General features: G+C 43.2%; 1 protein-coding gene across 4 annotated transcripts in view; it reads right to left on the reverse strand.

Annotated features, from left to right (window-relative positions):
• BCL11B (BCL11 transcription factor B) overlaps positions 1-19,522 on the reverse strand; it is a 92,653-nt gene that overhangs the window by 43,699 nt on the left and 29,432 nt on the right. For 2 of the 4 annotated variants that reach the window (XM_074825076.1, XM_074825075.1), the window contains exon 3: positions 5,929-6,144. The exons of the other annotated variants lie outside the window; for them this stretch is intronic. In XM_074825076.1, the coding sequence (XP_074681177.1) occupies positions 5,929-6,144 (216 nt within the window). The remainder of the gene's footprint in view (positions 1-5,928; positions 6,145-19,522) is intronic. 4 annotated transcript variants of the gene reach the window in all.

A 19,522-nucleotide genomic window follows, 5' to 3' on the forward strand; every position in this document is an offset into this window, starting at 1 on the left:
TAAAATGAAATAAATTCATTCGTTCCAATAAGCAAATTATAAAATCACCTTCATCCATCTTGTTCCTATATTTTTAAATTTGATTGTGGCCAGAGAATTGCTGGCTGGGAATTACCCTTCCCCCACTCACACATACACCCTTTAAAAATGCAAAATCTAGCCCTCTATTTCAATATTTCTGATGTCAGTGACCGGTGTCGGCTCTCCCCATACAGTAACTGCTTTAAAGCGCTGCATACAACACTGCATTAAAAATTAATTACACATGCTATTTTATTGATAGTGCATAATGTAATGAGCACCAGCTGTGCTAAACATCCAAACTCCTTTTTAAGACAGCTATAAAAAAAGAAAGAAACTGCACTTCCAAATGCTTCTCCTGTCAGAGGAGAAAAACAGCAACATCTTGGATGGATTTGAAACAGGATTCTTTGATTTAGCTCTCCATTTGGAGCGTTTGAAGAGTTCAGACTCTCGGGCTCAGCATAGTGGTATGCGATCGAGTTAACTCTCTCAATGTTGGAGTCATTGTCTTTACTTCAGGCAATGTTGCCTTGAACCCTTTTGTCCCAAGACTACTGGATTCAGTTCCACCCGTTATTATTGCAATTAAGGACTTTTCTTTTTTCCTGGGATGTCTGGAAATGGCAGGCATCCACTTTAAAGCACCTTTAAATATCGCTATTGTTCCTGCTGGTTCTTAACTTGACATAATTAGGACTTACAAAAGTTATAGTGATCGGGCATCTGTCTAGAACAAAGCCTCATCCGTGCTCAGATTGCCAGCACTGCTGCCCCATGCAGCACTCTAATTTTAGTTGCCGCTTTGCTGTCTTAAGGTCTCTTCACTGCCTCTTGACAAACACACCAGTCAAAAAATCAGTTTGTGATTAGATCAATCTATTTTGAGTTTGGATCTGATTTTAATATCTGGTGAGACAGAGAGCTGCATAGACAGACAGGTCACATATGATTTTAATACTTGGATAGATGGATGAACACACAGATTGATAGATAGATGAAAAGATGGATGCATACACTCAGACTGATGCATTACCGTTTTTAGTGTATATACATCTCTCACACATCCCTGCACTCTGTACGTACTGTCCACAAAGTCAATTCCACTATAGCATGCATTAAATATTTCACTAAAATAAATAAATACATGTAACCATGACTAATAGGGACATCTCTCCTGAATGTTAGCCAGTACTTTATGCAAAACTCTTCTTTGTGCAGCAAAATGAAAAGATACATTTACAAAGGATCTCGGGGAAACTATAGGTCTTTGTCTGCCCTCAGACACATATCGCAAATTCCTCTTTCTCCTCTCAAAAAAGAACCCAGTGCTGATCAGAAATCACGTTTTAGTGCTTTTTTTTTTCTGAGATTCCACTCAACAAAAAATGAAGAGTAGAGTATCAGCCATAGTCCTGGGACTTGATGAGTTAGGAGGTTTTTGCTGGATGAGTTTGCATTCTCTGCTCTGATTACTGTTTTGTTTTCCATTGATCCTCCTGTGTTAATAAAACCCAGTCTGGAGTGAACAAAAGCTTGCTTCTTGTTCTAGTAAGAAATGTGCCGAGTGCATACCATATCATTAACATTAAAGTTTTTGAAATAATACTGCTTTCTAGACAGACTGTATTAATTGCACCAAGCTTTTTACAGCAGGGTGGTCTAATCTAGCTCTTCTTATTGGCTGACTCCAGTTATAAAACCAACACAAAATGAATACAATGATATAATTGAAGGAGGGAAAAGTATTCTTTTAAAACCTATTATTTACTTACAGGTACTTCTTTTACCTTTATTGTCTCTTTAACCTTTGCCAAGAAAACACCAGACTAGTAAGTAGAATTTCAGTAGCCAAGTAAATGGATATTAACTTTACAAGATGACTGTGTGATTTTCAGAATGTTCTAATGACTAATACAGCTGATTCCTTGAATTAACAGACGCTTGTTCCTCTCTTCTGAGCTATGGCCCCATGCTTTCCTCTATTTTAGACCTTAAACTTCACAGCCCTGTCCATTAATCACTGCTGTCCATGCCCACTTGCTGTTTTTATATATGCAACTAAGTATCGTAATTGCTTTCCACCTCCTTCCATCAGCCTACATGTGGGAAGGAAGCAGTTTCACTGGTTAGCTGAATATATGTGCATTGGACAGATTTAATTATCTTTACAGAGGTATATAAAACCCTCACTCGTGGGCCCAGGTCCAAAGATTTTGGATCAGGTATATATCTGAACACAGGCATAGGAGATAAATTATTATCTGTGCCATTACAATCTCCTTTGTCTTATGCCAATTATAATTCCATTTCTGGGGCTTTTGCACTGTAGGATCTTCAGGGCAGAGACTTTTTTCTTTGGAGAGCAAACTGTAAAGTGCCATGCACTTCTGTGCTGAGATTTTCAAAGCTCATTTCTCGTTAACTTTAGTGGGAAATGGGCATCCAAATCTCTTAGGCAGCTTTGACAATTTAAGCCTTAATGTACAATATTAATAAATCAGCATCATAAAAAGAGCCTTATGAAGATATATTGGGAAAAAATAGCCCCACAAAAAGCATTGCAGTGTATGTGTGCATGCATATGGGCATATACTTTTCTTTACATAATTACGTCTCTCAACAATCATTTGCATGTCTCTGTTATGCAAAAAAACCTGTGTGTGTTTTACAGTTACTCTGAGCAGTTGCAATTCATTGAAATGAAATAAAAAGCAGGCTCAAAAAAGCACCCTAATCTGGCAAGGGGTAAAGCAAAATGAATGCTTTGCCCATTTATATTTTAGATCCAAGCTACACAACCCTGTGAATTTCATGACTCTATTCCAACTTCTAATTAAATAGGCACTAAAAACATTTAAACGGGAGAACCCAATTCAACAGACAGAAGCCTCTGAGGGAAAAAATAAATAAATAAAGAGACTGAGAGAGAGATTGTTCCAGTGGCACATTATTTTTTTAAATCACGCGGAAAACATAGACCTTTACTCTCAAATTCTTCACCCTGTGGTGCCTCAACACAGAGAACTGAACAGAGGGGACCACGACCAGCACTGGCCGAGTGACACAGTGGACACCCAAGCAGACTTCCCAGCACCATTTACTGTGATAGAAACTACTATCAGCAGCTCATTTTCTAAAGATTGCAAACAGCCCTGGATGAAGCAGTACAACTTTCCCTGTGCACAACTGAATGCTACTCAGCATTCTGGGTGATCACTCTTATCTAGGTCGGAGATTTCCAAATGTAGGTTTCATACGTGTGTACCCCAAATCCCACCAGCAGCCAGAAGTTTAGATTCTCCAGCACAAAACTGCTGGGATTATGGAGGGCCCAATTTGTGAGTGCCCAGCAGAGATTTGGGAGTACCTGCAACTTCAAGCCTTCAGAGTTGAAGCCTGCTTGAGAATCGCAGGGAAAAACTTCAGGTCCTGAATTAAATGAATGCTGAAAAACAGGAAAGGTAAGAAATGATGAAGGAGGAGGAGAGGCGGGAACTGCTGATGGCTTTTGTTCAAAGAAGGAAACAATTCCTCAGAAGCAAGAACAGGGCTGACAGAATAAAAGGCTAATCAAGTCAAAGAGACAAGCAGATCTCTAAAGCTGGAGCAAGTGACTGTTGCAAATGTCTGTATTTAAAAAGAGGGCACAATGCAGAGATCATCACTAGATTATTAGTCAACACAAAGAACTCACTTTTCTTTCATTTCCACAAAACATTCTGGGGGCTAGAAAGATCCCACAACCCTTGCCATGGGGTTTAAACCATGCCCAGGCTCATATACAGTGAATACTATGGAGCTAAGAAAGGGTTAAGTAGACATAATCTCCTTTTTCAAGGGAAGAAAATGTTTCTTTCAAGCAGAACTTGACCAACTACTGTCATAAACATGTAGCATGCACTTTGATATAACCTATTCTCTAAGTGCTGCAGACTGCAGCAGTAATTACAGGAAGCCATGATAACAGGTCTCTCTCCACAGACCTGGCATCGCTCTCCAAGCAAACAGGCAATTCGGAAAACGCACAGCGCATAACTCCAAAGTGAGAACTCAAAGTACACAAAGTACAAAAGCCTCGCCTTCCCACATTCTTTAATAAGTTATTCCTTCCTTCCTTTTCTATTTTTAGTTGTACTTGCTTCCCTCCCCACTAGCTGCTGGCATCAGAAGCAACAGGGAAGCAGGGCATCCAGTTCACTGTTACAATTACCTGCCTACCAAAGGCACCTGGGTGCATACTGCACCAGTGAAGACAGAGAACAGCAAACATAAGATCAGTTCCAGTTTGGTTTACTGGTTACAGGAAGGAGGGAAGTGGGAAGGCAGGGGAGCTATCCGACTTTCTGATCCAGCGCTCGCCGTTCGGAAGAGCCCATCTCTACAACCATCTCAGTCCAGTTAGTCAATCTGCTGAGGCTGATGAAACAGAGCCTGATTAAAACAGCATCCCCCCCACACTGCGTACGGCAGCTCGGATCGGAAATCTGACCAAAACCCCTGGATGCGCTGACTGCACTGCACCACACAGCACATTGCTGCAAGCCCAGTGCCTGCACCTCGGTGCAAGCAGCTGGGTGCAGGCTGAGCCTCTCCCAGGCGGCACGGGGAGCCTTCCTCGCACATCCTGAGCTTCATCCAGGGTCAAAACAGGACCCTGTGGAGTGCTCTCAGACTCCTCCCAAAAATATTTTATCTTTCAGGACTGAGGATTTCCAAGATGTAAATTTAAATTCCTTGCAAAACTTTTTGCCTCGCTTTATTGCAACAATGAGAGATGTACAAGGACATTCCCATGAGGTATAGTGTACTGCAGCCAGGTGGTACCACTGCTTGTGGAAGGAAAAAGCTGAGCGCAGCAAAGTTTTGTCAGCTTCAAGGGGACATGAGGAGCCATTTCCCAAAGGCTTTACTCCTGACAGTCGGTGCTGTCTCTCTAAATCCTCTGGTTCTCACACATTACTTATCCAGCATCATTCTGGGAACTCCCTATTAAAACTCCACACACGTTAGCATGAATGAGGGCTGCAGGGTTTGGCCCACCACAGTGAGACTCCATAAACGCTTGCGGATTTTGCCACAGCTGTATTTTCTTTTAAGCCCTCCCCATTTTCACCTCTCCAGCCCGCAGTTCACCATAGGCCCAATCTTGCAACTGAGCCATGCTCGGAAACACCCACTGATTTCAAAGAGATCACTGGGTCTGAAATTATGGGGTCTGGCGACAATATGTCCATGTCCTCTTTGGCTAGCTCGGTGCGCCCTCATTTCCACATCACTTTCCCCTCCTTGCGGTGACAAAAGTCAGGCATCCAAAAGGAATAAAGGAAAAGAAAAGCTGACGGGGGAGAGGCGAGGGATGTGTGGCAAGTTACCAAGGAGCATTTTCTCAAAGCAGGGGAGAAAACGGCATGGAGCACATACATCCTGTGCGCACACGGACACGGAGGAGAGCCTTTAATACGAATGACTGGGGAGGGAGGGAGGGAGGAAAAAAAAAAGAAGGGGAAAAAAAAAATACCTCAGATGTTAAATGTTATCCAATTAAGCTTAAAATAAACAGCCAGAGAGATGAAATCTTGATACTGGGGTATCACATTCTGTGAGGAGTCTCAGACATTTGTTCACAATGTGGCACAAACAGCCTGGCAGTGGCCGCTGGTGACAGCTGAAGGTGGGCAGACAGGAGGGGAGGGATGGGGAAGTGGAGTGAGCACATGCCCTTTCCCACTCCTCATCCTTCACCAGGGTGGAGGGGGAAGGAAGAAGGGGAGAGGGGTGGTTTAGGGCATCTTCTCTGCCTTCCCCACGCGACCCAGTGAAGGCAGCTCTCCCACAGCAAAGACGACATCACTTGGCAGCACTACTGACCTTCAGATAGCAACAAAAAAAAAATGTTTCTATTACCTGACAACTGACAATGACATCCAAATGTGCCTGACGTCTCAGTCTGAATCTCAGTCTGAGTCCCGCCAACTGAGACTGCACGTGCACCACAGCAGGGCAGGCTAAGGCAGGGCGGGAGGGAGGCCAGTGCGCGGAGAGGTGACGTGATCACGGATGTGTGAGGGTGGGAGGAGGCAGCTATGGGAGCCCCCGGCAGGTTTGCAGGCCTGGACGGCCCTGGAGAAAAAACAATAGAAAAAACTGTCAGTCGGATCTAAGTTTGAAGGGACAGAGGAGGCATCATCAGGGGAAACAGGCGAGGCGGGGGCTGGCTGCCTAACACACGACACACTTGGTCTGAACCCCTCTCTGGGTACGGCTGAGGCTGGCAGGCTCGCACCGGGCGCGGGAAGAGCAAGAAGAGACTTGGGGGATCTGCGAACCCGGGCTGGGGGCCCGAGGGGGCACGGAGAGGTACAAAGTGGTGGGAATGGCTCGTCCTGGCATGGAGCAGAGCCCGAGGCAGCAGACGTCGCCACCAGCACTTGCTCAGGGACTGAATCAAAAGGGGGATTATTGTTTTACGGCTGTGTTAATGCATTGAGCTGACACAAAACTGGGCAGGCTTTCTGCTGAGCCGCCGCTGAAGCGGGCTCCACACACCAGCCTGGACAAAGTGCGGTGACTTAGAGCTCAAATGGCTTCAGCGAGGTGCCAGGAGCCGAGCTCCCAGAAGGAAGCATTGGCGGCCACTGCACTGCCTTCCCGCTTGAGCTGCAGCCAGTTGTGCATTTTGCATGCCCCCATTATGCAGGCCGCTTCCCTATCAAGCCTGCAAAGAAGGGAGCAACCTTTTTCCTGGTAGCTAAAAGATGATATTGTAACCTCCAACAGTATTATTTATTTTTAACCCCTCTAGGAATCACCTGACATTTAAAAGCTGTATTTAAGAGTTTTCTCCTGCTCCGATGGAAATGCTCGCTCCTCCTGGCACTAGTCCAAACTGAGCTCTGCAGCTTTGGAAAAACTAAGATGCAAGTCTTAAATATCGGTATACGCCTGCACAAATACAGATATGCACAAACATACACACACACACACACATGCAGAATCAGGTATGAGTCACATTTTTGGCTGGTGCGAATTAGCAGAGTTTAAAGGGAAGGCGAGTGAATGGGTACCGCTTTACATCTACTGAGAATCCCACCCGATTCATTTAAAACTACGCCTGCTACTTAATTATTGAATAAAGGGTAGCTACTAATCAAGGGCAGTTTCTAAATGAAGATATGTGGTGGAGTGGTCGCCATTAAAAAGCTGGCATTTGCCAACAGTTACCACACAGTGGTAGATCAGAAACCACAGTTTCCCCCTGTATTTAGATCAGGAAATATGTGTGTTAATTGTGGGGTATCTTCTGGCAAATGTTCTATTTTTTTTAACAGTGGCAATTCTGGCTGTGCATGCATGTGCGCCTTTGCAGATACATGCAAACACTATGGCAGGAAGGAGAAATATTTATCTGTGTTCCCTTCAACCCTAGAAAAAACATTTTCTAAAGGAGCCTACACTGTGGCAGCAAGGAGAAATATTTATCCATGCTCTCTCCAACCCTAAAAAAGCAACATTTTCCAAGGGAGTCTCTCCACCACGAGAGTCCCGATTCGGAAACTAGGCCTGCATGTTGATCTGACAGCTACACATGTGAGGCAAACGGGGATACTTCATCCTTGGCACAGCATCCAGTGCTCCAGTCTGCAAGGACTGCATTTGATTTTGTCGTTTATCTTAAATGGCTAAGAGACCACCAGTGCAAAACATTTGTGTGAAGCTTTTGCCAAAACCACAAGTGAAGAGTCTAAATTCCCTGTGTAAATACTTGAGCTTCAAGCATCAAGGATAAAATTTCTGCTCTTTTGTGAAGACTGGTTTTAAATAGAAGCCATCTCTGTGGCTCATGGGATGAGGAAGGGTTTTTTTATTTTGGGGGCTCAGTTGCTTGGCTTTTGTAACTGTTTGATCTCCCTGGAAGTACTACACAAGCAGGTAATGATAACTACTATCCAGATTGTACCTATGTTGCATTTTGGGCAGAACTGTGCACTAGGCATGTGGAAACTGATGTCAGACACAGATTTCTATGTGTGTATGAACCACTCTACTGCCACTGTAACATATATGAATAACAAGTTTGGTTTTTTCATAGAACAAGCAAAAAGCAACTCAGATTCCCTTCCGTGTCTTGAACAATTGTATCTTACTTTCCTAATATTATAAAAATAACTAGGCTAGCATAGGCTATGTTGAGCTGCCTGGGCACTTGTCCTTGCTGCAAAAGTTGTGAGCTTGAAATCAGGATTTGGAGTATGACCACAAGGCAGCTACATCTCAGGTTACACCTAGACATGTCTGTGGCCCCACCATGACTAAGGGCACAGGTCCTGCAGTCACCTGGCCCTCTACAGGTTTTGAAGGAGCTCATCACACAGAGGAACTATGTGAAGCCCACCAAGGGCACCATTAACCACAACTGCATGGGGTTTTAATGTGGAGGTGCACGGGTCTTAGCATGCAACACTACCCTGAGAGCAACAGCCTCCTCTCTAGTCCTGGTGGGCCCCAGCCATCCATTGGCAATAAATTTGATACTATCTGCCCAGCCCTGAGGCACTGAAGAAGATGCCAAGAGCTCACCAAGTGGGTACAGGGAGGCCTTCCATGCTCTTATCCAATACATGTCCTGTAGTGAATTAAGGTTTCAAATAGGAGGTTTCTAACCATCTAGGCACAGGGATCCTGTAAGGGCCTTCCAACAGAGGTACTGGGAGCAAGCCAGCAATCCACTTTAACAAGGTACCTAACAAATTCACAGGAAAGACTGTATGAACCAGTTGAAGGTGAATGGATGGAACTGAACATGTCACTCAGAATGTCTTTTTACTGTCCTTTGGTGTATATATGATAAAATCTAAGAAGTGCTAACCTAGTGTCAGAAAGGAAAGGGTTGGTAAGGGAGAAGAAGAATGGACAAAAAGACACTCTGGCAGATGCTCAGGGAGTCCCACCACCACTCCTGAATCCAGCGCTAAAAGACAAAGATCGTGGGACTGCCAGACCAGGAGGTTGAGTCTGCCCTTACAAGCCAAGTCAAATCAAGTGATTCCTCCACCTCTTTGCCAGCACTTTAGGGTTTCCTTCTTTGTCACAAATCAGGACAGTCCTATAGAATCAGATCAAGTGGCAAATCATGAAGAGGGAAATCGTGTCTACTGGTCTCGAGGAAAGGCATGGAGAAAAGGAGTGCTCTGTCGTTAGGTACATGATACTTCTTCATAGCTATAGAAAGAGTAACAGTGGTGCTCAGAAATGCTCAGCTTGTGTCTCCTAGGAACATGTCCATGTTTTACTTCTCCAGCTCCTCTTCTGTGGGATTTTTCCCCATAAAGGCTCTATTTAAAGCTGAAAATGAAGATGGGGGCTCTACCGTTCTTCAATTTAACTGCTACAGGTGATGGAAAAACACAAAATGAACAAACAGATAAAAAGATAAACAGATATAGGTAGATAGACAGATGGTATCCTAAGGTGGTGCTGAGAGTTTCCACACAGCACCAGGGGAGGGAGGGGAGCCAGTCTCTGGAATTCTGTGGCTAATTGACCACATCATGTTGCAAACAGGTTTCAAAAAGAAAACACTTCTGTGCATCCCTGACTGCCACAAAGGGTAGAACCACAACTGGCACTAAGTGAAAGCAGACCTCAGGAACTGCATTGCAATCTTAGAGGCAAAAATTTGATCCAACTGGGGTGAGCGGGCACACACATACAGCTCTGTGTCTCTCGGACATCGCTGACACAACGTGTGAGGCTCAGTTTTTCTCTTGGGTCAGCACTGGAAAATCACTCACCTGCACTGCAGATCTCAATTATATATTCTGCATTCATTCTGCACAGATGTGAAGGGGAGTTTTGCATGTAGCATGAGTGTGAAACATGCACAGGGACTGTCACTGTGTAAATAAAAAATCTGCATTGCTGATGGTAAAGGACAATTTTGTCTTCATGCTTTAAACAGGCTTGGCATACATTCAGTGACTGTACACGGCAGTAGCTCACAGGTTATGTTGACTCCCAGGCACTGCTAAGAGTAATTTTTTTTCTCTCTGCTATTTTTAAACTTGCAAAGAAGAAAATAAGGTAAATTGGACATGACCCCAGAAGATGGAAGTGAGCATAAGAGCCTAGATGAACATGACAAAAGCCACAATCAAGGCATAAATTGCATCCTTTTGTTGTCCCTCTCCCTGAGCCTAGGCATGACTGGCCATATGATACGGTATATGTAAAACACCACGCTCCTCTGGCACATCTGCAGAAAAGTCCCTGAGCAAAGCACGAAGATGGAGCCGCAAGCAGCATTCACAGTGCCCCACCTCAGTGTGGTTCAGACCAGGGGACCTGATATTAATTTAAGAGATCTTGCTTTACGTCTTGCGTTGCATGTAAACGCAGCCATGCATAGCTGTGTAACTGGTGCGTCCCCAAGGGTGTTGTGGGCTTGTCTGGGTGGGTGCCAGGGTGTGTATCTGTGCACAGGCAGACAGGCAGGTGCACAGGAAGACGTGTAAGCCACTTAACAGGGCACGAACCAAGTTTTTCTGTGTGTCTCTCTGTGCCTGTCTGGTGATGGAAAATCAATCAATAGCTGGTTAGAGACTAGAGCTCAGTTCCATTATTAAAAAACTCTCTTTCAATAAAAAGAAAAACATCTGTTCAAACAGTGTATGGGTACAAATTCAGAGTGCAGGCTACAGCCTCATCCCTGCCCTGTGCTTGTCATGTTCAGGGAGAATACTGCAGATGTTTTGAGATGGGTTTTACATGTACCATTGCAGCAGCCTTCAACAGACACATCCAGAAGTGAAAGACAGATCTATTCACTAATCTTTCCAACAGAATTTTTTCCAAGCTTTTCCTAAAATAAGTTGTCTCATCTGTATTACACCCTCTCATACGGACTGTTCCCACCTGATACTATTATCTTTCTACCATATTTTTTTACACAGACACCAACAGGGCTGATGAAGCAAACATACACAAGCATACATGTGTACACACACAGAGTGTGCAGAGACACAGGCACAACCATTTCCAACAGCAACTAGCAGAGCAATGCATGCACACCATGCAAGTGGCAGGCACACACAGCATCCCCCAGGAAAGGCAGAAGGACTCAGTGGTACAGGCAGACACGCTATTACACACACTCACGTACAGAGTCCAACGCTCAGGCAGACACACCTGCACACCAGCCTTTACCTCTTCCCCCAGCACACACACAGTGGTTTTGGAGCAGTTCACCCGCACCAACTTATGATGCTAAGACTAAAACTTTGCTCGAGCTGGAAATGGAAAGGCTGCACTGGGGAAAGAAGAAGGAGGGCAGGGAAGGGATTTCTTGTTATATTTTGCTCAGGGATTTTTTTTTTTTGGCAGACAAGGATTCCCTTTGAATTAATACATTTCTTTCTCCCAAGAATTTCGAATGATAATGCATAAATGAGTCATAGATCAAGAACAGCGACGTGGTGAGCAAGAAGGAGAAAGAGTGTGAGTGAGGGGCACTGGCACAGAAATTTGACAGTACCCCAACTCCCCCCCTTCCTCCCCCCATGCCAAGACATTAATTCTCACAAGTCGGAGAAAATTACTATGCATGAATGCAAAAAGCATGATCAGGAGTAATTAACATGGCTTCATATGCAAATTTTATTAATGCAGAAGTACAAAGTCATTATGCAAATGAAACTTACGTCAACTCTCTTGACAAATATTCATCTCTAAAGCTCAAGTTTCTCCCTTCTAATTTTTTTTCTTTTTAATTTTTTGGTGTAAAACCAAAAAAAAAAAAAAAGTGACGAGGACTGTTTGACAAGTTTGCAAAGTTGTTTTTCAACCGGAGAAATTTATTCTTGCATTGTTGATATTTTTTTTGTTGTTGTTGTTGGCAGGTACACGACAGCTCATGGAGGAGAGCGGGAGGATGGGGGACGCAGGCTACCAGCAGCAGGCAGCCAATCAAAACGCCAGCGGCTGTAATGAGCGCGATTGATGACTGTTTGGCTTTACTGCAGGGTAATGAACTAGAATCCAGTCTGAGGAGGAAAAAAATATGAATATTCATGAAGCTGTGCTCCTGCCTTTGATGATTAAAGAAATTTTTAATATTCAAATAAGCGCTTGCCAAGTGATTAACAAAGAACAAGCACGCAGGAATATGGAAATGGAGCTGTGGAAGATTTGGGAGTCACAGTCTGTGCAGAAAAGACAGCACAAAATTTCATAAACAAGATAGGCAGATAACCCAATTCAAATCTGAGCAAATAAAGGGGGAAAAAATCCCGTTCTTTTTCATCAGTTTGGATATTGTATCAGTCATTTTGTTTTAGAGTGCGAAGGAGAATAAAAGCAACCAATGCAAGAAGATGGGGGGAAAAATCCAAACCCTGAGAAACCCAACCCAGCAATTACAAAGTAAGAATCCTGGGTTAGAAACTGATAGGAAAATGATGGCTAAGTCCATCGACTGCTGTGGGCTATTGCTTTTCAAAAGCAGGAGCCTGCCTGATGCTGAGAGCCTACCGGCTACTGAGAACCACCAGCTCGTTGTATACGACAGGCAAGAGTCAAAAGTATCCCGAAATAACCAAGACCAGACCCTGCCGTTAAATCCCTTTCCTGAGGGTGTACTGCGGGGCTTGACCACTGTCTGGGAAGGGAGGGAGGGAATGCAACAGAAAGAAGAAATATTGCCAGGGAAAAAAAAGGAAAAAAAAACCCCAAAGTGTAAAAGGAGGGTGCAAGGACGTCTCAGCTGCCCACTCTGGTAATCAGTTGGTAAGAAATGTGTTTTCCATGTGTGAGCCAGAAAGGTCCTCCACTCCCCACAGGTTTCTGAACAAGGATACAAAAATCCAGCCACGTTACAAAATGTCTGATAAGTTCAGGCTCTCACAGTTTAATAGCTTCACTAAGGATTCACACTGAAGCACATAATAACAATATTAGCTGCTAAAATGACTTTGCAGTTAAAATACATCTAATTAGCAGTCAGTGATATCCTTTTTTTCTTTTTTTTCTTTTTTTGAGAAACAGTTAACTTCAGGCCTACCGTATGCCAGAATGAAATGTGGTTGAGTTCTTTCTGTTACTCAAAAGCCAGAGTAAGGATGTCTTCAAACTCTTAGGGCACTGGAAAACCAACTCACCTTCTTTGTTATTAGATCCTGGGATTTCACAGGCCTGTTTGGCTTTTCTGCAGATCTTTAAAACCTCTGGTTAATTATTTCCTATTTTAAAATCTAAAAAAAACATAGGCTAGGTGCCATTTAATAATTAGCTGGTGTCTTCAGAATGTAACATTTCAAGTCTACTTTAAAAAAATAATAATAATAATAACCGCATGAGAACAATGCTACAAAATGCACAAAACGGCCATGACCAGAACCTTCAGAGCTGCCGTGAAAACACATCATGGAGCTAATGGGATTTTTCCCCCTATATCTGCTCCAATTTTGGAGATATGAAAATACCCACTACTGATGTACCACAGGGAAGAAAAGGGAAAAAGAAAAGGAGAAGGGAAGAGAAGGAGAGAGAAGAAAATAAAAAAAAAAAAAAAAGAAAAGAAACATCTAAACATAAGTAAAGATAAGGTTAAACACCATGCAGGGGTATTGCTGTGAGTCTTTCCTCTGAATAATGTCAAGACCTTTCGAAGATGCCTGTTGTCTCTAGGTGCACGTGGGCGGGTGAAGTGTGGTATTACATAACACACAGGCGGCAGCGGCTATGCACAACCGTACTGATTAGAACGCTTGACTGTGAAACTCAGCTCTCCATTTCCTGGGCTGTTCATAGCTCGTGTCAGACCCTTGAACACCATAAATGTTATCCTTTGTCTGTGAGATTTCTTGGCTTTATTTTAAACAATGAATTTTCTTTTTTAATTACAGAGACATAACTACCAGCTCATACAGTTGGTTGCTTTGAAGCCCTTCTTAAATGGCAGTTGAGTTCTACCATATAAATGTGAATACTTAATATTTATGCCGCATTTTCTTCCTTTCTTTAAAAGCACCCCATTTACATATTTCTGGAGAATAATGATACTTCAGCAGGGCAGGTGAACATACATTTCAGCACATAGAGTCAATGGGAAAAAGTATTAAGAGTCAAATATTGTAAAAATCAGCCCCTAAATTTGAGTGGCTTGAATTGAGCATGCAGCTGTGGTTGCCTGTCAGTAGTTAGATACTGTAATAATAATAATAACAACAACAACAATAATAACAATAATAATAATAATATGCCTTTCATTTCTCTAGTGCCTTCCACGCAAAGATCTGGAAGCACTTTACAAAGATAAATAAACTGAGCTTGGAACACCCCGTGTGGTTAATAAATATCCTAATATATCTAAATATCCTGTTTTGAGCATGCAACTCTTCTCACTGCATAAAAATCCACATTTTAGGTTGTCCACATATTTGTGCATGGCATTTTGAGGCTCACACATCGAGGGCAGGCTGTTAAGATTTTTACTTACCTAGGAGACCATGTGGATTCCCAGAAGTAGCCCACACTATGCCTGCAAGATTGCTTATGCCATGCCAAAACCTGTCTTTTATGAAATGGGGGTGTGGGTTGTCACTGGACCCGCTTCGGGGCGAGGGTGGGAGGCCCACAGGAGTATCCAGGTGCCGCACGACAGCGTCGGTAGCATCCCTGTGAGCCAGGTCCCCGTGGGGGCTCCTGTAGGATCACCCGTTCCCCCTCCCACCTGATGCTCATTCAAACCTGCTCCCGGCCCCTTGTCCGTGCTTTGAACACGAAGCTAAGTGAAAAACTGAAATATCTTGGCTCATCCCGATTAAACACACAAGAAGGAGGACTCTCGCCCACGCCAAGGCTGCATTCATCACCTCCTCTCACCGTGCCCTCTACCCACCCCACCGACACAAGGATTTGCCCCAGGAGGGCAGTACCCTTCTGCTATGAGAGAAACCAGGAGCGACAGCAGGGGGGAAACAAGGGCAGGATTGGGCCCAAAACATCATAAGGCATAAGTAAATACAGCATGCCAACAGATGTGATATAAATATAACAGAGGAAACCAGGGCATTTTCTCATCTCAGGAAGGTGGTCTTGCAGACAGGGCTCTGGTCTGGGAAGGGGGCCAGGACGCGCATCCCAGGGCACAAACCACCCAGGCTATGTCACGTCCCCTCCCGGAGCTCAGCTTTCCCCTTCCCACCCTCTGCCTGTCTGGGCTGTTCAGTCCCAAAACGCTTCCAAGTAGAGCCCAGCTCTCGCTCCAGGGGTGCAGAGTGCCTAACACAATGCTGCCCTGATCTGAGCTGCAATGTCCAGAAGCTACTGCAATAAACTAACGAGTAACAATAATCACCCTGATTTGTGGAGTTTGTTTTCCAAAAGGCATAAAGGGTTGACAATAAACAGTTCATCAATTTTCCCAAGTTTGTTCCCCAACTCTTGTAATTAAGTCCTGGGGAGTTTCAACGGTTGTAAAAATCCTTGTGGGGATTAAAATTTTTAGTCCTGATTATACCGTGAATATTTCTATATACCAGCAAATATTCCTGATGTAATTGAAACATATAACCACCCCAACAGACGACTGCAGCAATTTAACAGGCCCTGGAATTAATAAAGAAACTCAGTGGATGGAAAGAGCTGTTTCCAAAGGGCAAAATAATATATACAAGCAGCTAGACAGAGAAATACCACTACAAATAATCTGACGGTTTGACCACAAGAGTATGGTCAAGAGGCTAAAATGAAGAAAGTGAAGTGGCCAGTGAAGAGCCCCATATAGGCAGGAGTCAGTAACACTTGTGGACTTCTACTCTGCCTTGGCTATTCGGGATTGAGCCCTGCTCACACCAGCATACGCTGTACTGCACACACCTATCCTCAGGCAGAATATGGCCTCTGGAAAAGAGAACAGCAGGATTTGTGTTTGGGTAAGTATCTCTTCCTTGCTCTAAAGTTTGCCTCCTACCAGTATTTTCAAATTTTTTCCCTATCCCACATTAAAATTAAAAATAAAAATAAAAGTGGTGAAATTAGGCAGGATGAGGCTTTAGCAGCTCTTCAGCTGTTTGGTAGCAAAAAACAATTCCTGGAAGGTGGGGGGAACCTGGGGAATGAGAAGCAGATGAAGCCACTCTGCCCCTCTGTGCCTCAGTCTCCCCATCTGTGAAAATCAGCTAATGACATCCACCTGAGTTAGTTAAATGTCCTGGAAACCAAAAAGACTCTGTAACAGCAATATACAAAGCAGCAGCACTGTTAACTGGTTCACTGCTGGAAATGCGAAGGAGGGCCATCAGGTGATGCCAATGTCCCTGCAAAGCACAGATGGACAAACTTAATATACAGACACTATTAGCTTTGGGAGAGAATCACAGCTCCTGTTTTTTTGGATCACCCCTCGCCAAAAACAATGTAAGCGCAGGAACTTTTTAAGTGCTGAATTTCAGTGTGAGAAATAGTCTACCTGCCTAGTGTGAATGCATACGTTACACTTCAAGTAATATAGCAGTGTTTGGGGGGATCCTATTAACGTGCACATTTATAATTTGCAAATTTAAAAAAAAAAAAAAGCATAGTCACACTTAGCAGAGCATTTCACTAACACCAAGCAAACTTAAACAAGCAAGCAATTGTAGAGGGGGAAAAAGCAACAGAGATTTTTAAAATTAGGATTCCCTTTGAGTTTTGGATTTCTCAGGAGAAAACCAATCCAGCTGCATGTGTACAAGCAGGCCCAAGTCTGATAACTGAATCTGTCAAATTAAATGAGCAGAGTAATCAACTGGAGATGGCAAAACAATCCACCAAATAAGGGGAACCCTCAGGATCTAAAGCTTCAGTCCTTAATTTACTGGACATCAGCACAACTGAGTAAATAATGTTCTCTGAATGGAAAAGAGGCTAGAAAATTAACTAGCTTTTAAATAATGAAAGAAAGCAGACAAATAAAGCAGCAACCAGGAATCTAGTTCAGACTATAATGTAAATTAAAAAAGGGAAATAATAAACCAACGTTTCATTTGCACAAGGAAGCATATTGTGAACCTGCACCCCATCCTGCTACTAAATAACACAATGAAAAGTTTCACCCAAAGACTTGGATCCAAGCAGAATTTGGCCAGTCGCAAGTGCTAATTAGACAGGATAACCCAACCCTACATCAGGAGAGGTAAAATACAAGTACGGTACAGAAAGAAGTCCTTATTCCTCTCACTATGACACAAGACTGAGAGCAAAGCCAACTGCAAGAAACCAAGAACCATTCTGCATTCAGGACATTTTTTCTGAGGTATATTTTTTCTGGACCAGATTTCCCCATTAACTCCCAATTCACTCATTTATTTGTACAGAATAGCATCTTTCTCCATAAGATAACAGACACAAAAAGCGGTTTTATTTTCAGGTCTGCTTGAAATGGAAGCTGAAGTTGACTACCCAGGAAAGTGTGTTTAAAAAAAAAAATCTATCTATATATAAAACCAGAGATACTCACAAACCAAGGTAAAGCAAAAGAATTCCTTCAAACATCCATGGTCAGGATGAGTAAGTGATATTAAAATCATACTTATCACCCCAGTAAAATAACGGCTAGTGGGTTTTTGTTTTGTTTCTGATGAAAATGTCAGTATACTCAAACAGCAGCTTATTGCTGTATATCACAGTCTAAACCAAATCTTTCTGTAACCTCTTGCATTACAAGCAAAATCTCTAAAATGTCACCAACTAAAAAACTGAACTAGCCTGTAATTAGTTTCAACAAAGTAGTCCTTTTAACCCTAATTTTCTAGATGTAGATGGCATTTCCGAAGTGAGCATTATGAACCTTCCTTAAGGACAAGTGGAATCAAATTGTAAAATCGTAAGCAGCGATCTAGTAGTTCTTCCTCTAAGCAAGCCTTTTTATTTCCCTGTAATAAATTCAAATCCAGTCTTCAGTCTCTTAATAGGTGATCAGAGAAAATATGCATGCACACCTAAACCGCTACAACAAACCTTATTTTTTAAATAACACTTCAATCACTAATATAATAAAGACTGTTGTAACACGTTAGCACTGGTATCATTATTCCTTATGATTCAATATTCTAATGACTGGCTGTAACAGAGGTTTATGTTCTGCCGAGGTTTATACCACTATTTAATGTAATTAAGCAAACTGGCAGCCAATGCCTCTATGGAAATATCATTTCTATCGCAGAGTATTCCCACTAGAAATTCAGAGGAATCATAACATACAAACTTTGATTCTGTTTATTTTTTCCCCTGTTCTGAAACTGATCTGGCATTTCTTGGACTTAGTAGAAGAAGGAATTAATTTGGCTTCTGTAGACATGTTATTATTGACAATACTAATAATCTATGACAAATGGGCCATCCCCGCTCCTCTCTTCCAGCAGGCATTGCAGCCTGCAACATCACTTTGCAAAACCCCAGAGCTGGACTCTCCTCGTGCCGGGAGCCCTGTGAGTGTACCAGCAATGGGGTTTTAAGTAAGCCATTAAAATGCTAATATTCAGCACGGGCCAGATCCCTGTTACCGCTGAAAGCAGAACTAAAGCTCCTCTGGAGACAGGATAAGGCCCTTCCAATGTGATCAAAGAGTAAATACATGCAAAGCTCTGATGGGAAAAAGGATCTTTTTTCTAATTTTAAAACCAAACAGGGAGAGTCCACCAGGCTCGTAATCCATGTTACAGTCACATCTGGGATAACAGTAGTAAGGAGGATGGGTCCAGGCTAAAAAGTTGCCACCTGAGGTCAAAGAGGAGCGCTTAATACCCAGGATTGCATCGAAACAGAGTTAGTTACCTTTTGGGCTACACCTCCCTGCACTCGACACAGCTCTTCTGACAACAGCAGAAGTGCCATATATATATATATATACACATATGTATGTATATACATACACACACATACAGCTGTGCATGGCTTTGTCACGTCGGCCCCCACCTCACAAAGGGAGCTCAGCCCCTTCGGCAGCCCTCACTCAAGCAAGAGGTTTATGGGGGCGCCCAGGGGCGTAGGGTCAGGAGCAGAATTCAGACCCAAAACCAGAGTTCACCCACTGCCTGCAACAGCAGAGCTCATGAACTGACTTAGTTAAAATAAAGGCTTAGTTACCTCTTCCTCCCAGCTGTAAAGCTCTCTGTAGAGGGAAAAAAAAAACGTTAAAACAAATCCCACACCCATTTGTGGGGGGGAACGGGACAAGGAATGATAACAAGAAAGAGAAAATGTGTTTCCTATTATTGCTATCTCCAGTGCTTGCACCTCCACAAACAGCTTAAAGGAGGGCTTCTGGAACAGAAGTTTAACTTTCCTTAATCTCGGCTCTTAAACTGCCAGGATCTGATTACATTTTCTCCTTCTCCAGATTTTAATACTTTTCTTTTATATCCCAATATGGGGGGGAAGGAAGGGGGAGAATCTCAGTGTCACTGTAAGAAAGAAGTCACCGGGTTTTGCGATCCAGCAGCTTCCTTGGCAGAGGGAACTG

Source organism: Strix aluco, chromosome 4 (genome assembly GCF_031877795.1).
Source record: "Strix aluco isolate bStrAlu1 chromosome 4, bStrAlu1.hap1, whole genome shotgun sequence".
Lineage (NCBI taxonomy): Eukaryota > Metazoa > Chordata > Aves > Strigiformes > Strigidae > Strix > Strix aluco.